The sequence below is a fragment of the Patagioenas fasciata genome, chromosome 5 (assembly GCF_037038585.1).
Source record: "Patagioenas fasciata isolate bPatFas1 chromosome 5, bPatFas1.hap1, whole genome shotgun sequence".
NCBI classification, from domain to species: domain Eukaryota; kingdom Metazoa; phylum Chordata; class Aves; order Columbiformes; family Columbidae; genus Patagioenas; species Patagioenas fasciata.
The window spans coordinates 8504712-8519309 of record NC_092524.1 but is presented as its reverse complement, the minus strand read 5'-3'; the positions used below and the strand labels follow the sequence as shown (position 1 = coordinate 8519309).

The window sequence follows — 14598 nt, the reverse complement described above, 5'->3', positions numbered from 1 at the left end:
GACCAAGCTTCAGGGTCAGCGCTCTCACCCTTTTTCAATGGGTTTTGTGCCAACAACTAGGCAGCAGAATCCAAATCTAACTCAAGAACAAAACGCTACATTTGTTTTGATCACATTAGAGTCAGAAGGAGCTATTAAAAGAAGTTGTAGCAGATGACTGGGTCCCAAAGAACCACAGGCAAAAAATTCACGTGGCAGTTTCATAACTTAAGTCCTACTTATTCTTTCCTTGCCTATTCTAATTACTCCCTGATACAGAATAAATGCAGAAAACAGATTAAATGTTCAGGAAAGTATACAAATCAGCTGGCCTGGGGAAAAAAAAAAAAGCTATTAAACACAATTAGGTAAATATGTTCAATTTAGAAATGTGTAACATGTTTCTGCCTGAGTGAGTGTGCAAAGCCAAAATGGAAACTCGTGATCCCAAGAAAGGAGCAGCCACTCAGGGTTTTAGGAGGATGTTTAACATTCCATGCTGGTGGCCAGGTCTCGGTGGCCCGCTGCCCTCACAGAACATCACTGCTTGCCAGTGGCTCTGGGGAGAAGTACATTCAGATCTATATTGCTTGCAAAATCTCCCCAAAAGTGCTGTTACACTGAGATGGCTAACAATGTAAACTTGCAGCAGGGATATAGCACTGGGACTACACAGATTGTCTAAACTGAGTAGACCATAGTTAACATAAAGTGGAGATGAAAAATTAATGTCTTACACTGAGATTAACTCAGCAAAAGCAAATGCGGGTAGAGAAATAAGTCACAGTAAAATGGCTGGGTGTTTCCTCTCTCCTCTGGATTTACAGTGTGAGAACTATCCCAGGATAACTGTTACACAATAAATACATAAAGAAAATAAATTATTTTCCATACAGCGAGTTCTATGAATGTGTTACTAACTCAGCATTGGTGGTGCTCCTACACTTCATGAAGCTTTGGAAGCAAAATGTGCAATAGCATGGGTTTTAAAAGCATGAGTTCATTGAATGTAAACACTGCTGTCAACGTAGCGAATGCAAATGCTAGTTAAAGTAAATTAATTCTTTAAAGCTGATGATATGAATTACTGTATATAATTTTATCTCTTAGAGCCTCTGTAATCAGGAGCTGTGCATCAAAGCCCAAGCAGACACCAGCAGCTGTGTAAGTGATACCTTTCAGACACTTGCACACTCTAGTAAAAACCATGAAGTATTTGACATGTGCCAATAGAGCATTTGGGGAACAGTGAGCACAATCCATACAGAAGGCGTTTACTATACAGAATCCCCACAAAGCCAGATGCATAGCATGTATGGCACGATTTCCAACATGGAAACATTGCAGAAGAGTTGAAAAACTCCAGATGAATCAATAAACCACTGACATTGGCTATTGCTGGGTTGAAGACCTGGCACATCAGTGCCAAGCCCAGTGGGCAGGGGACACAGAGTGGGGGTCATCAACCCTCCTGCCAACAGTGTCTGTATCTGCTGGTACTTTGCCTTGGACTTGCAAGGGTTTTTCTACCTGGGACTTGCTGGTGCATCAGCTGAGACTGGTGAGGGTTTTACCTGGGACTTGCTGGGGCTCTACCTGTGACTTGATCACTGGCCCCATCTCCCCTCAGAGATTTGCTCCAGCAGCGGGCAGGCTCACGCAATGACACTACGTGTTGGTACCACGCAATGACACTACGTGTTGGTACCACACAATGACAATTAGAGAATGGACGTGTGAACTGCAGGTCTAAACGTGAGGCCCAGTATGAAGAGGAGATGCCAGCCTGCAAATTTTGCTTGCGTTAATTTCTTTTCTTGCAAAATATTGATAGAATATTTACTGTTTCTCCAAGAAGCTGAAGAACACCCCTGGTTTCCCAGTTGAGAGAATACAAAACCTCCTTTAAGTCCTGAGGGAGCCACAGGAGATGTTTGTAAAGCCACGCCAGAATGTTTAAGCGACTTCACTCTCTTTTCTTGATTACTATGTTTTCCCTAGCAAAGACAGCTTAACCAGCGAGCCTAAAAATACTCCTAAGAACAATTTTTACCATACAACAGGATACGTACACACTGGCAAGTACTTAAAAATAATCCTTATTATAGCCCGTTGACAAAAACGTGCACCAGAAACCTCATTAAAATAAGTCTATCAACACTGTCAGTATATATTTTAAGAAGAAAAAAAAAAGACCTTGTGCATAAAACTCCATTTAATCTAAGTTTTCCAAATCATATTGCCACCTCAGTCATAAGAATCTACTTGTACTAACTACAAAGCAAATAAAGTACATTCTTTGCTCCTAAGTGAGATTATGTTTCCCTTCTAGTCATGGAAATTATCAAATGGTAATATTCATTTAAAAAAACAGGTTCCCTAAGGAGACTGTGGCATCAGATAAAATGGTAATCCTTCATTTGTTTACAAGAATAATTGCCAATATTATCATTGAGAAGGATATTGATACAATAAAAGGGTTATAAGTGTTACTCTGATGGGAGTACGTCTTACTTCATACAGCAATAGAGTAATAAAAGTGCATTACTTTTCATTAGATAATTGCTATAATTTTTTTTAAACTTTTCATATGTTTAAATAGCATTGACAAGAAAGAATAACGTTCTTCTGATATTAAAAAGACTGTAAAGGAGGAAGGTACTCTGTAATTAATAAATCTTTGTTTGCAGAAGTACACATTCAGTGCTTAAAAGGCAAAACAATGTTATTTCTACCAAGATATGCTGGAACACCCAGATATACACACAGATACTGAAAAGGTGGAATTCGTTGCTCGCAGCAGCTTTCACACACAAAAATTGACTTACTGTTGTAAGAAGCCAGTATTTTACTAGTGGGTGATATAAGGTAAGACATATACATTTTTGAAGTTAATTACTCCCAGACTATTTTTCTACAAAAGCAAAGAGACCAAGAGAGACACAGTATTTAATACACCTGTCTTAATTCTCAACCAAAGTGTATTTGGATTTAAAAACAAAAAAAGCATGACTAAGACTTAAAACACACATATCACTGTATTTTTCTCTTCCTTCTAGAAAGAGACATCAACAATAACAAAACAACAATTACATGCCTGTCTGAACTGAAATAAAGTTCATGGTGTTCCTGAAAATGTCATATCCACAGATGTCTCAGTACTTTGTCAGTTTAACTAATACAGGTAGGGTTTATACTCTGCTCTCAGACTAGTCATCATAGCTACTGAAACAACCCATCATTTATTTAAAGGGGAAAACTGATTTTAAGAAGGCATAGATAACTCAAATATCACACTACACATATTCAGCTTCCAGATTATTCCTTACTGTATTTTACTGACATTGTCCTGGTCACTGAAGGGCTCAACAGATTAGCAATGTGACATGGTGGGCACCTTAAAATGGGAATTGTAATTTGTATAAGCATGTACTTCTTTAGGACACCATTACTCTCATCCTGTATACTTACTGCCCTCCATAACAGTTTTGCCTATTTCCTTGGTCATTACTGTAGTACAAACAGGAAAAATTTCCCCTTCTGAACATACCTTTCCCATGGGTATCTCTATAAACTCATATTTCACAAGAGAAACTGTCTGTCCTTCAGAACCAACTCGCAGATCAGAGTCTCCATCCACATCCACTGAGGTCTGTGTGATTCCTCCTTTTGCTTCCAGGTGAGCAGGATCAGACCAGCTCTGAAAGCCAAGATATCCATGTCTAGGCCTAACTAGTCATGGAAATACCCAAAGAGTTTAAAGAATTCAATATAATTACAGTGAATTTAGGCTGGCTACAATGTTGTTAAGAAATTTTCCATGTGCACGAGTAGATAGCATTGATTTCAGCAATAATTGCCTAGAAAGACAATTTTAGAATCAAATTAGCAGTTAAATAATTGTAGAAATTATACAGAGATTTCTTTGATTGGACAGTTGTAATGATAGCTACAGGAATCTATCGTACATATACTCTGTATAATACACTACATCATTGTAGCCTACAGTTAACATTGTTGAAAACAAATCGCATTCCCAGAATGTGTTCCTGTAAGACTATCTCTTTAGGGTGATTTTAATTATCTGCATTTACTGAAAATATTAGATATATTAAAATATCTGATAAACTTTGAATATTCCATCCTTTTTATCTCAGCGCTATTCTCACTATCTATTACTTTTAATTTATCACTGATCTTTCAAACAAGCTGTTGGCCTTCCAACAAAACATACACTGCCCAGCCAGTTCATCTAACAGGGATCAGCATTCTGCAGTGTGGTGGAGGACTGCAGTTTAATTTCAGATAAGCATTGTATGTGCTTCCCTACAAGCATTCCAGGAGTTCATTAATTGCAGTGGCTGCCTAGGAGTCTTTTAGAGGACAAAAAGGAGCTTAATATGAAAATGCCATTCCAGGCTCCTAGCTAGGACACTGAGACCCACGCTGCAAAAAGAAGGAAGCCAAAGTCATCACAAAAGGAAATCAAACCGACTAGAATCTCACCCACATGAAAACAAGCAGCAGAGTTTCTGCAGGCTCCACCCGAGCCAGGATTTTCACAAGTGTATTTCCAGCTCCTAAATAAATTATTGCAAGAAGCACAAGAGGTCAAGTTCCATATAATACAGTCCTGACACCCAGCTCTTTAGTTGCATTTGAGGAATAAAGTCTTAACAGTGTTCACCTAGCATCCCTTTGGCTCTGCCTGAAGTACCTACAAAGAAAAGAATTTTAGACAGTTTGCTACTGGAAAGACCATTGGACTCAGCATGTTTGTCCTCTTCTCTTTATGCAGTCTCTAATCCCCACCTCTTTTAAACTCGGGTCTACACACAGCTCTCAGCACTTGGCTTGATGAATTGGCCTCAAGGGTGCTGCTGGGAAGATGGGACAGCCCTGAGCCCTGGGTACAGAGACACCAGGGACACATGGACACACAGTGACTTCCACGTGTCTCCATGGTGGTTCACAAACCAGCCCTCAGAAGTGTCCCCTATCCCCAAGCAGTGTTCGGTTTTCCAGGAGCTTATTTGCTATGCATCTTCTTAGAGTTCATATTCTTTTGGTGCCAATTATTCAAATTTGGGATATTCTCTTGTCCATACAGGAACACAGGAAATGCCATCCTGAACCAAACAGGATCTGTGCAGTCTCTGTCAGCCAGTGCAGTCAGGCACTACTGCAGAGTGCACCAGACCTATATTTAGGGGTTCTTAAGCACCCCTATTTGTGGCAGCGAGTCCTACAGCTGGAGGAAGAGTGAAGCAGCATTGACTGGTTTTGAATTAGATATTTTTTTTTTCTCAATTGCTGATTGTCCCCTTAGTCCTAGTGCTAGGAGACAAAGCAAACAAAGAATGGTATTTATCTTTGTTCTATAATATTGTGACATTTAAACAGGGTAAATGGGAACTGTCGAATAGAGATTTTTGATATTGCTGCTGATGATGGACTGGATTAGTAGAGAAAGGATTTGATTAATGATGAACAAAAAGAGGATGGAAAAATTAATGTCCAGGAATGAATTTTTACAGACAATTAATCACTTTAAATTAATTTTATATTTCTATCAGACTACAAATTTGATCCAATATTCTTAGATTTCAATGAGGCATTTGACTTTATATCTCACATTTTGATTAATAAAATATAAAATGAATACAGTGCATATGCAATAGGTTTTAAATAATTAAATTGAACAGCAATGCTTCTAATAGATTCTCATGGGGACTGATTCTCAGCCTTGCACTCCTCAACAATTTCATCTACCTGGAGGAAGTCAAAACTGTCTCTAATAAAAGTTCTCGGATGATGATGGGGAAGGTGATGAACAATAAAGGAGGCAGGCAGATGCAGTTAAGTATCAAATCACACATCTGGAAATAAAGACTGTAGATCAGTTTCATGAGATAAGAGTAACTACAGAGGGGAACAATGATGAAGGGTTAAGTCTACTGAGCAGACTGCAGCTTCCACAAGTAGGAGAAGCATTGAAGTTTCAGGGATCATTAATCTTGTTTCTCTCAATTATACTAAAGTCTGCAGAGTAGACTTGCTCTAAAAAAATAAATCTTGGAAGCAGAGGTGAGTAATCACATCAATGGGAACTCCTACAGAAGTAGCCTTAATTCAGTCCTTACATACAGGGAGGTCAGCACTACAACAAAAAATTTTATTACATATGACATTGTTGCCGATGCCTGTTCCTGATGAACCAGGAATACCAGACCAGCTCTGAAAGCTGCAGTTCCAGGGGGACATCAAACTGGAAAGACTTCAAAGAGGACTTGAAAGAATGACAAAAGACATGGAAAATAATGCCTTGGATTGAACCATCCGAGAACTCAAAGGAAAAGGCATGACTTGATCATAGTGTATGCATAGCTATGCATGGAAAAGAGATTCCAGCACTATTCTGCCTGGTAGATAGGGTGGCTAGGAAATTCAGTGGGACAAATTCAGTTTGGAAATTATATACATTTCTAAACATGATAATAATGCCCTTTGCCAATAGTTGTGTTGAACTGCCCAGTCCCTGAAAAATTCTAATTAGGACTGCACGGCCTTTTAAAAGTTATTCTCTCTCCAGAACCACCACACTTTTATCGGTCACTAAAACAAAGAGAAGTCTGATGGTCCACCTTGTACAGAAGACAAGTCCAATGTCAGTGACTCCTTTGTGACCTAAATACCTAAAAATCTCTCACCAACACATTTTTTCCATGTTATGTACTCCTTCTTATGGCTGATGACTACCCTTTGCCAATCTGCACTATACTTTTGGATGTGAGATGACCAGAGGAAATTCTGTACATGTTCAGGACCAACCCTAGCTGGTCAACAGGATTTTTGTATATGGTTCCTCAGTAACATATAAAGGTGTCTCCGAGCTCTTGGTAGGTGACAATCTGGTAAAATTCCTTTTGAAAACAACTCAGTATTTTCATATTAACTATGTGACAGGACTCCACTAGCCAATGAAAATAAGAAGCAGGTATAGAAAACAATGGTTTTTTTATAGCAGTGGAGCAACAAACAGCACCCCATAAATTCTCTAATCAACATTCTTGCTTGTTTGCCCAGCAGAAGATCACTGCCTGTAGTCAGTTTAGAGCCCAAGCTCTAATTCTCCAATAAGTCAAACTTTTGTTTTGAAATAGTAATGAATTTTGGATACCAAACCTTGCACAGGAAAATATATTGATAAATTCAGCAGGTTGCAGCTCTGAAAACATCTCTGCTACCAACATCTGTGAGCAAAAGCTGGGCAATTTCCAGCATGTTTGTGGACTGCCAGACAATGATGGAAAGTTTTTCAAGTCTGCTTTTACATGAGTATCTACTTCAGCAGCTACACACTTCGAGACTTTCAAAGTTGCTGAGCATCAAGAACTTCAGACAAACCCAGATGAGAATACTGAACTGCCACAAGAATCAAGCCCATATTGGTTTTAAAATCACCCAGCCAAGATGTTTTAGCACAAGATCAGAAAAGCATTTTAAAAATTACAGTATCATGTAATTAGAGGACGCTAGAACAAACAAACAAACAGTTTTAGAATTTCTTTAAAATATTCCTAAAAATTTTGGCTTAAAGACCTCGCTTTGAGGGCATACTACAATGATAGAAAACTGTAAAGATGTGTTCCCTTTCTTAACCATCCACGGCCCTTATAAAAATCCATTTATTCATCACTGACACATTAATCTGCCCAAGCTATTCATCAGATTTAAAAGAAAACTACATGAAGAAAGACCAAGTCTGTAATGGTTTCTTCTAAATCACCTTTTCAGAACTTCAGCAATGAGCAACATCACATAATGTAAGTCATTTATATTCTTCTCAAAACAAAGAATTACTTGGGAACAAACTGTTCCCAAGGATACATTTCAGTTTTTCACCTTTTGTCTTACCATTTTTACATTGATTGCCAACATATTTTACTGGCCTCAGTTATTTCATTGTTTAAGAGATACCAAGGAAAAGAATTGCGTCTTTGTTTTACATTCCTTTGGAATGTGCTTTTTGACATTCTAATTTCAATGCATTTAAATGTTTAGCCTTTCTTTTGACTTACTAATAAACTCTGTCTCTTAGCATTTTGAGTTACTCATATTTATGTAACAACCTTCTTGTGTTACCCTGGCTAGTAACCAGATGGGGTTTAATTTACAAAATCCATACCTCTCAAACACAGGGCAACATTTTATTTAAATATTTTTTTTTTTCTGTTTATATTCAGCCAAAGACACTGCAGTGAGATTGTCATAGCACTAAACAGTTGAGTGATGCAGGAGACTTTTGCTGCTTTTTTATTAACTTGTATACAGATGGATTTTAATTTATATTGGCTTGCTTCAGGAATTTTTTATCACCACCCATCTGCATGAGCACTTAGGAAAAAACTGCACATGATCAGCACGTATATCGTGTAGAAAGATTTTCCTAGAGAGCAACTGAAATCACTACATTCAACATGCGGGGTGTTTAAAAAAGGTGGACCCAATTTGAAATGACTACTCCTTTGAAATTCGGTCCATCTTTTTAAAACACTCTGTACAGGATTTCTAGTCATAATACAGAAAATGTACACACATACAGGCAATACAGGAAACATTTCAAATGAAGAGCTACTGCTGCTTCCTCAACTGATGCATCAAACCAGATAATTATACCTGAAAATTGAAGAATATTCTCAGAACAGTTACATTCTGTGTTTACAGTCTTACATAGTTTTTCCTCTACTTTCTCCCATATATTCTCCCTATTCAAAGTCAGTAGAAATCAACTGGGGTATTTCCCTTAAAAGAGCAACACTGGTATATTGCTAATAGGTGATGGAATGTTAGACAAGGCATTGTAGATAGTTTCAAATGCTCAGCAATGTGTGGTGGAGAAAATCTGAAAACAGGAATTGTCTTCTAAGTCTGAATTTCTGTTTTTTCCATCTTTGAAAGTTCCAACATTTTTCCCTCCTTCCTCCTACTCCCAGAATCCAGAAGGGAATTTTCCCTAGTTTAACCTTAAGATCGAGTAGAAACATTGTATGTGTTACATTTTGCTATACACTGTATATACTTCATACCTGCAAAAGTAATTGTTATTTAAACATTAATAACATAATAATTTCTTTTCACCCAAAAGTGGCCCATAGTACTTATATCTTCAGATTTCCCATTTTCTGCAATAACTTCTCTTTTTAAAAAGGAGTAGTCAAACTGAGTCACTTATAGCTGCTGTTGAGAGGTGCTTAAAAGTATCATCAGTGTTCAAAGTTGCACTTCAGACACCCATCAGCACCATATTTCCATTTCAGATTTTAAGAATGTAACTGCCCTTTCTTCTTGTGACAAAAATTATGAGATGCAGATGTTCCCTTTATATCCTTCTGCATGTACGCAGGACTGCCACTAAAATGTCGGTTCAAAGCCTGGACTTTGCTCTTCTTTTTCAATCCTAGATCTTTTGCCATAGACCTTTTTAAATCTAAAACTATTGAAAGTTATGTTTAACAAGGGAGAAGGGAAGAGCCTGGTGAGTTTTTTTCAAAACATTATTTCATTACTCTCTTGATAAACTCTCAGGATTAGTTTATGGAATCTAAAAATCTTTGCTGTGGATCCCTCTTTTTTGTGTATTTGGATCTTAGGCAGGACAGGAAGAGAGTAAGCAAGGTATTACCAAGGAATTCATGGGTGTGAAGGTTTAGACTTGACTGACATTTGAAAGGCAGAAAGCTCAAAGAAGTCACCCATCTTCTGCTCAGCTCCTCTTGGAGCTGCCAGCCTTGCCTCTAACCATGAATGAAGATGACAATGCCTCACACCTGTGGGCAGAGTGCTCACAATGTCCTTGGCTCTCAGATCAGAGCAACTGAAGACATTAACTCTGCTCCGGGATGTTATCTCCTTGTTCTCAAAGTCCAAATACTGACCATGCTAGCTACAGAAAATAAAGGTTTCTAACTGTATGAAGAAAATTAACTCATTTTCAGTCAAACCAGCACAATGTCCTATGTCCAAAGCCCACCAGTGCTATCACACCTTCTTAGTAGGAAGGCATGTCTCACCCTCAGGATTAGCAGTAAAATGCAATTAGTTCAGTAAGTGCAGTAGTTCTTTCCTTGGACTCAGCAGAAAGGAGATAAACAGTAAATAACCACTGAAATGCTCATTTTTTTAAAATGAAATGTTGACATGTTTGGACATTCAAGCCTAAATTCATATGCAAATACCATCAGTATTTACTTCAGCAGAAACAACCATTCCCACATGACTAGGAAAATGCCATAAACAGAAAATTACTCACAGTCCCCTTCCTCTTGTTCATCAACCTGGCCTCAAGCAAGTGTAAAATATTCCAGAAAACAGTATGGTAAAGATCAGGAGGATGTAAGATATCCAGTACACTACTGGGTGACTGAACATGACGGCAAATAAGATTTAAAAGTTCTTCTCTATCCATAGGTCTCAAACAGCCAGTCAATATTCCTTACAGGTAAAACATAGACACTTGTCAACCTCATCCAAGATACCAGTTCCTTAATCTATAGAGAACAGTTGTTTCAGTAGATATGACTTTAAAATATCTCATATCTATATGAGTACTAAAACCAGAAATATTTTTTATCAGCTAATGTGGAGAATAACTCTGACCCTGGAATCTAGTGGAAGAAGAAAACTCGTGACTGATGGGTCTATACCAAGTGTACCCATCAAATCTTCAAATCCACACAAAGAAGCGTACTTTTAATGTTCCTGGTAGCCTGATTATTTCAGCCCATGCTGCAGATTTCTGTTAGGTTTTGATGAAAATGAGTCAGAATTTGAATGCTTCACTCTTCTGTCAAAGGGTAGATATCTGCATGTATTTTATTCCATTGAGATAATCAGAATATCAAAAGAGAGATGTGACAAACCTGAAACTATTGATTTTCTAAAATACTGGATTGGTAATCCTGGAGATCAACCACAGGAGGTGCAGAGATGCCTTTCTCTATATCCTCACCAACTTCCTCAATGCAGAGCTGGATCCAGGGAACGACACACACTCTGATACTCTCACAGCCCTCGCCTCTGTAGCAGCTCCTTTGGCAATGGGAACACCAACCCATACACTTCCAGATGTGCCAATTCTGGCTCTTTTTGTGGAGTTTGAGGAGCTGAGAGGCATTGAGTCAGTGCTGAAGTAGCTGCCATCCAAGGACAGCAGTGGTTTGTAGGATGTGGGGCTGGCAATTTAGCAGCTGGCAAGGAGCACTCTCTAAGTTGTTCAATCAAAGTTCCAGCTGCGACAAGCCACCACTGTGCCGGAGGCGTCGTTATTGGTTTTGAAATCATTGTTAATTAAGGCGAGATCTCACTGTGCTAGCGTTCAGCAAACGCAGGATGAAATGGACCTTTCCCTGACAAGTTTATCATTCAAATAGCCTACATAAACAACCATAAGGGATGATGGAAAATGTAAAAGGTATACTTTAATGTTTCTTAAACTTTATTTCCCCAGTTCCCCTATCCCCACAGCCTGAATCAATTGATTAAGCTCATGGGCAACACAACGGTGAGCATCGTGCTTTTAGTCCCGTTTTACTCAAGCAATAGTGCCACATGTGTTTACCGGCTGAGAGGGTCCACTGAGACCAGACCAGCTTTCAACAGCTGCATTTCAAAGTTACACTCTTCTTCCCCCAAGGAAAATGGTTTCCCACAGTTCCTGCCTCTGGTTCATGAGGCAGGAGGATGGTAGGAGTCAGTCCAAAACCACACATTTGCTCATTCATTTCTGGCTCATTACTTTTTCCTTTCTTGACAGATATATGCAGTTTGACTGAATTTTTGCACTTGTTATTCTATAATGCCTCAGAAACCACAGTTATATACTTCAGTTATATACTTCTGATCATGGTGGACAATGTAATTTTATTTTCAACCCGAACTGAAGTGGCAGTCCTGGGGCTGACATACTGTGGAAATTAGTGAGTAACTCTGCATCTCACTGAGCAGTTTGGTATGTATCCAGCTAAAGAAACATAAAATACTTCTAAAATTAAAAATAAAGCTTCTCATCTGCTGTTTGAATCCTAATCACTCTGTAGTCAACGGTGAACGTGTCCTGAGGCACTGACCAGCACTGAGGTCTGGTTCTGAGCCCCAACACAGCCCCAACCAACCTCTCAGCTCCCAGTGCCTGGTAGCCCAATGCTCCATCCTGTCAGGATCTCTTTTTAGGGAGATCTCTTCCCTTTGTGTTGAATTTTTAGTGAGGTTAAAGGAAATATTGTTACCACAGATATCATCTCAGGGATGAAGAAAATTTTGAGGTGTCTTCTGAAGCACTAGGATCAGAATAAAACTTCACCCTTTATCCTCCATGCCCCAAGTTCTCTGTTTGGTCTTCACAGACCGCAATGCCATGTGTTGCTCATAAGCCCAAGAGAAGAACCAAATAATTATCTGTGAATGCGTACATATGTACATACATATATATGTAATTTTTCCATTGATGCAAATATTCCCCAGTGGAGAAAGCTGTAGTAAAAACAGCATGACAAATATGGTTCCCAGTGTTTAACACATCATGTAATGCCAGTTGGACTTCATGGCAGTAGACCTGCTCTATGAACCATACACATTGCAGTAATAATCACATGAATCAGTAGAAGTGTGTTTGCTTAACAGAAATCCAGAACTACAGGTAGACTACGTAAACACATAGAGGTTAACCTTCTTAGACAAAACTAATGTTCTTGTTTGAAAACCTAGCTCTTCTACACATTTTCCCCCACCTTCAATAGCAGACGGTGTTTCATATGTTCTCACTGGAGATACTTTTCATTCTATTCTTGAATCTAGCGATTGAGTGTAAAGAGATATCTTGTTGCATTGTCAGAAATACCTCAGCTTTTAAAATCAATCTGTAAGAGCCTGGGTACCCCCAAGTGAAGGTACAATTCATAATTTAGACATGGCACAAGAGTTCATGTGAAATCCAGACTGAATTGCCAAGCACAGGTGAAAAATTAGCCATTTCTCTGATCACAGGTCAGTTTATCTTATGGAGATGAATCAAACCATGGTATTTACACGTTCAGAGCAAGTAATGAAGTTTGAGGCACTGTTCCACCAACCTACAATCTGCAAATGAGAAACCTTATTGTGTTATGGCTATAAAACTGACATCAGTTGTATATGATTACTGTACATTCATGTTAACAGCTTCAAAATGTGGATCGACATCGCTGCTCTTTTCTTAAATCCACGAGATTAATCTAGCCATATATTAAATTTAGCCTCTTTCTATTATTTTAGCATAGCCTTAGAATTATATTTGGCATCTGTATCTGGCACACACAATAACTACTAGCAACAGTCATTATTTCTGCATTGAGGTCACTGAATATATCGACTGCCGTAAGAAGTCGGGAGAGCACAGAATACTGCCTGACTCAAAAAGTCAAGGGAAACAGAAAAAATATAACCCAGAAATTGTCGGAGCTCTCGGCTGCATTTGAGATGTAGGGCTCAGATCTCAGCAGAGCTTGCCCTCTCCTAACCCCTCCTTATCTTCCCCTCCTCCCCTACACACACACGGACAATCACTAGAAACGATCCTTTGGTTTAACAAAAGCCTCTGCCTGTCCCTCTTTCTCTGCAAGAAACAAGAGCTAATCCAACCAGTCTGTCCCATAGGAAAAGCTGTTATTTGTGCGCTAGCCAAGACGACAAATGCAGTGCAGGCTGCCCACAGGATAAGGCAGAAAATCCCTTTTCGCAGATGAGCCTCTGCTCAAAGAGCGAGTAAAAAAGATGCGGAAGACAATGAGGAAGAGCCTGGCTTCCCCCCCCGCCCCCCTCGGCACTTAGAGTATTACACGGCACAAGGTAGATTTCACGTTTTCAACCCCTCGCCTTCGAAATCACGGCTTAGACAGGCAGGAGACCCTCTGCCATTGCAGCAGGTGAGGCTGTTCCGCAGGCGGCGGTAACTTCCTCCGTGCAGGGAAGCCCGAGCCTCCCCGCAGAGCTGCGCGCTCCGCGCCAGCGGCGCCTTCTCCGCGGGCAGGGCGGTGACAGAGGCGCCGGGTGACAGCGGTGCCCGGTGACAGCTGCTCTTCGCCGCCGGGCCGCCCCGGCCGCCCGACCCCAGCCCCCCGCGCCCCCGCCGCGCTCCTTACCCGGCTCGGCCCGGGCGCTCGGCAGGAGGGCGACGATCACCCCCAGCAGCACGACGGCCCCGGCCAGGCCCGTTCCGATGCCCGACGGCCGGGCGCTGCGCGGGGGAGCGGTGCCGGGCGCTCCGCCGGGCCCCGCGGGGCGCGCCCCGCTCCGTCCGCCGCCCGCCGCCCGCCGCCACATCCCCGCGCCTCGCACGGCCCCGCCGCGGCTCAGCGGGTAGCGCTGCCCATCGCCCCGCCGGGCTCTAGAGCAGCGGCTGTGCGGGGAGGCGGCGGAGGAGGAGGAGGAGGAGCGGGGGGCACCGCATGCTGCCGGCGGCTCTGCCCGGGGCCCGCCGCGGTCGGAGGACGCGGTGCCGGTGCGGCCCCTCCGCCTCCGGCGCGGAGAGCGCCTCGGAAGGGAGCTTCGCATCGACAAAGGGCTCACGTCGCCGCCAGTCCC

General features: G+C 40.9%; 1 protein-coding gene across 5 annotated transcripts in view; it reads right to left on the bottom strand.

The window, feature by feature from the left end:
- KIAA1549L (KIAA1549 like) overlaps positions 1–14598 on the bottom strand; it is a 136913-nt gene extending 122315 nt beyond the window's left edge. For all 5 annotated transcript variants that reach the window (XM_071808855.1, XM_065839883.2, XM_065839885.2 and 2 more), the window contains exon 1: positions 14157–14598. In XM_071808855.1, coding sequence (XP_071664956.1) covers positions 14157–14568 — 412 coding nt within the window. In that variant the 5' untranslated portion in view covers positions 14569–14598. The remainder of the gene's footprint in view (positions 1–14156) is intronic.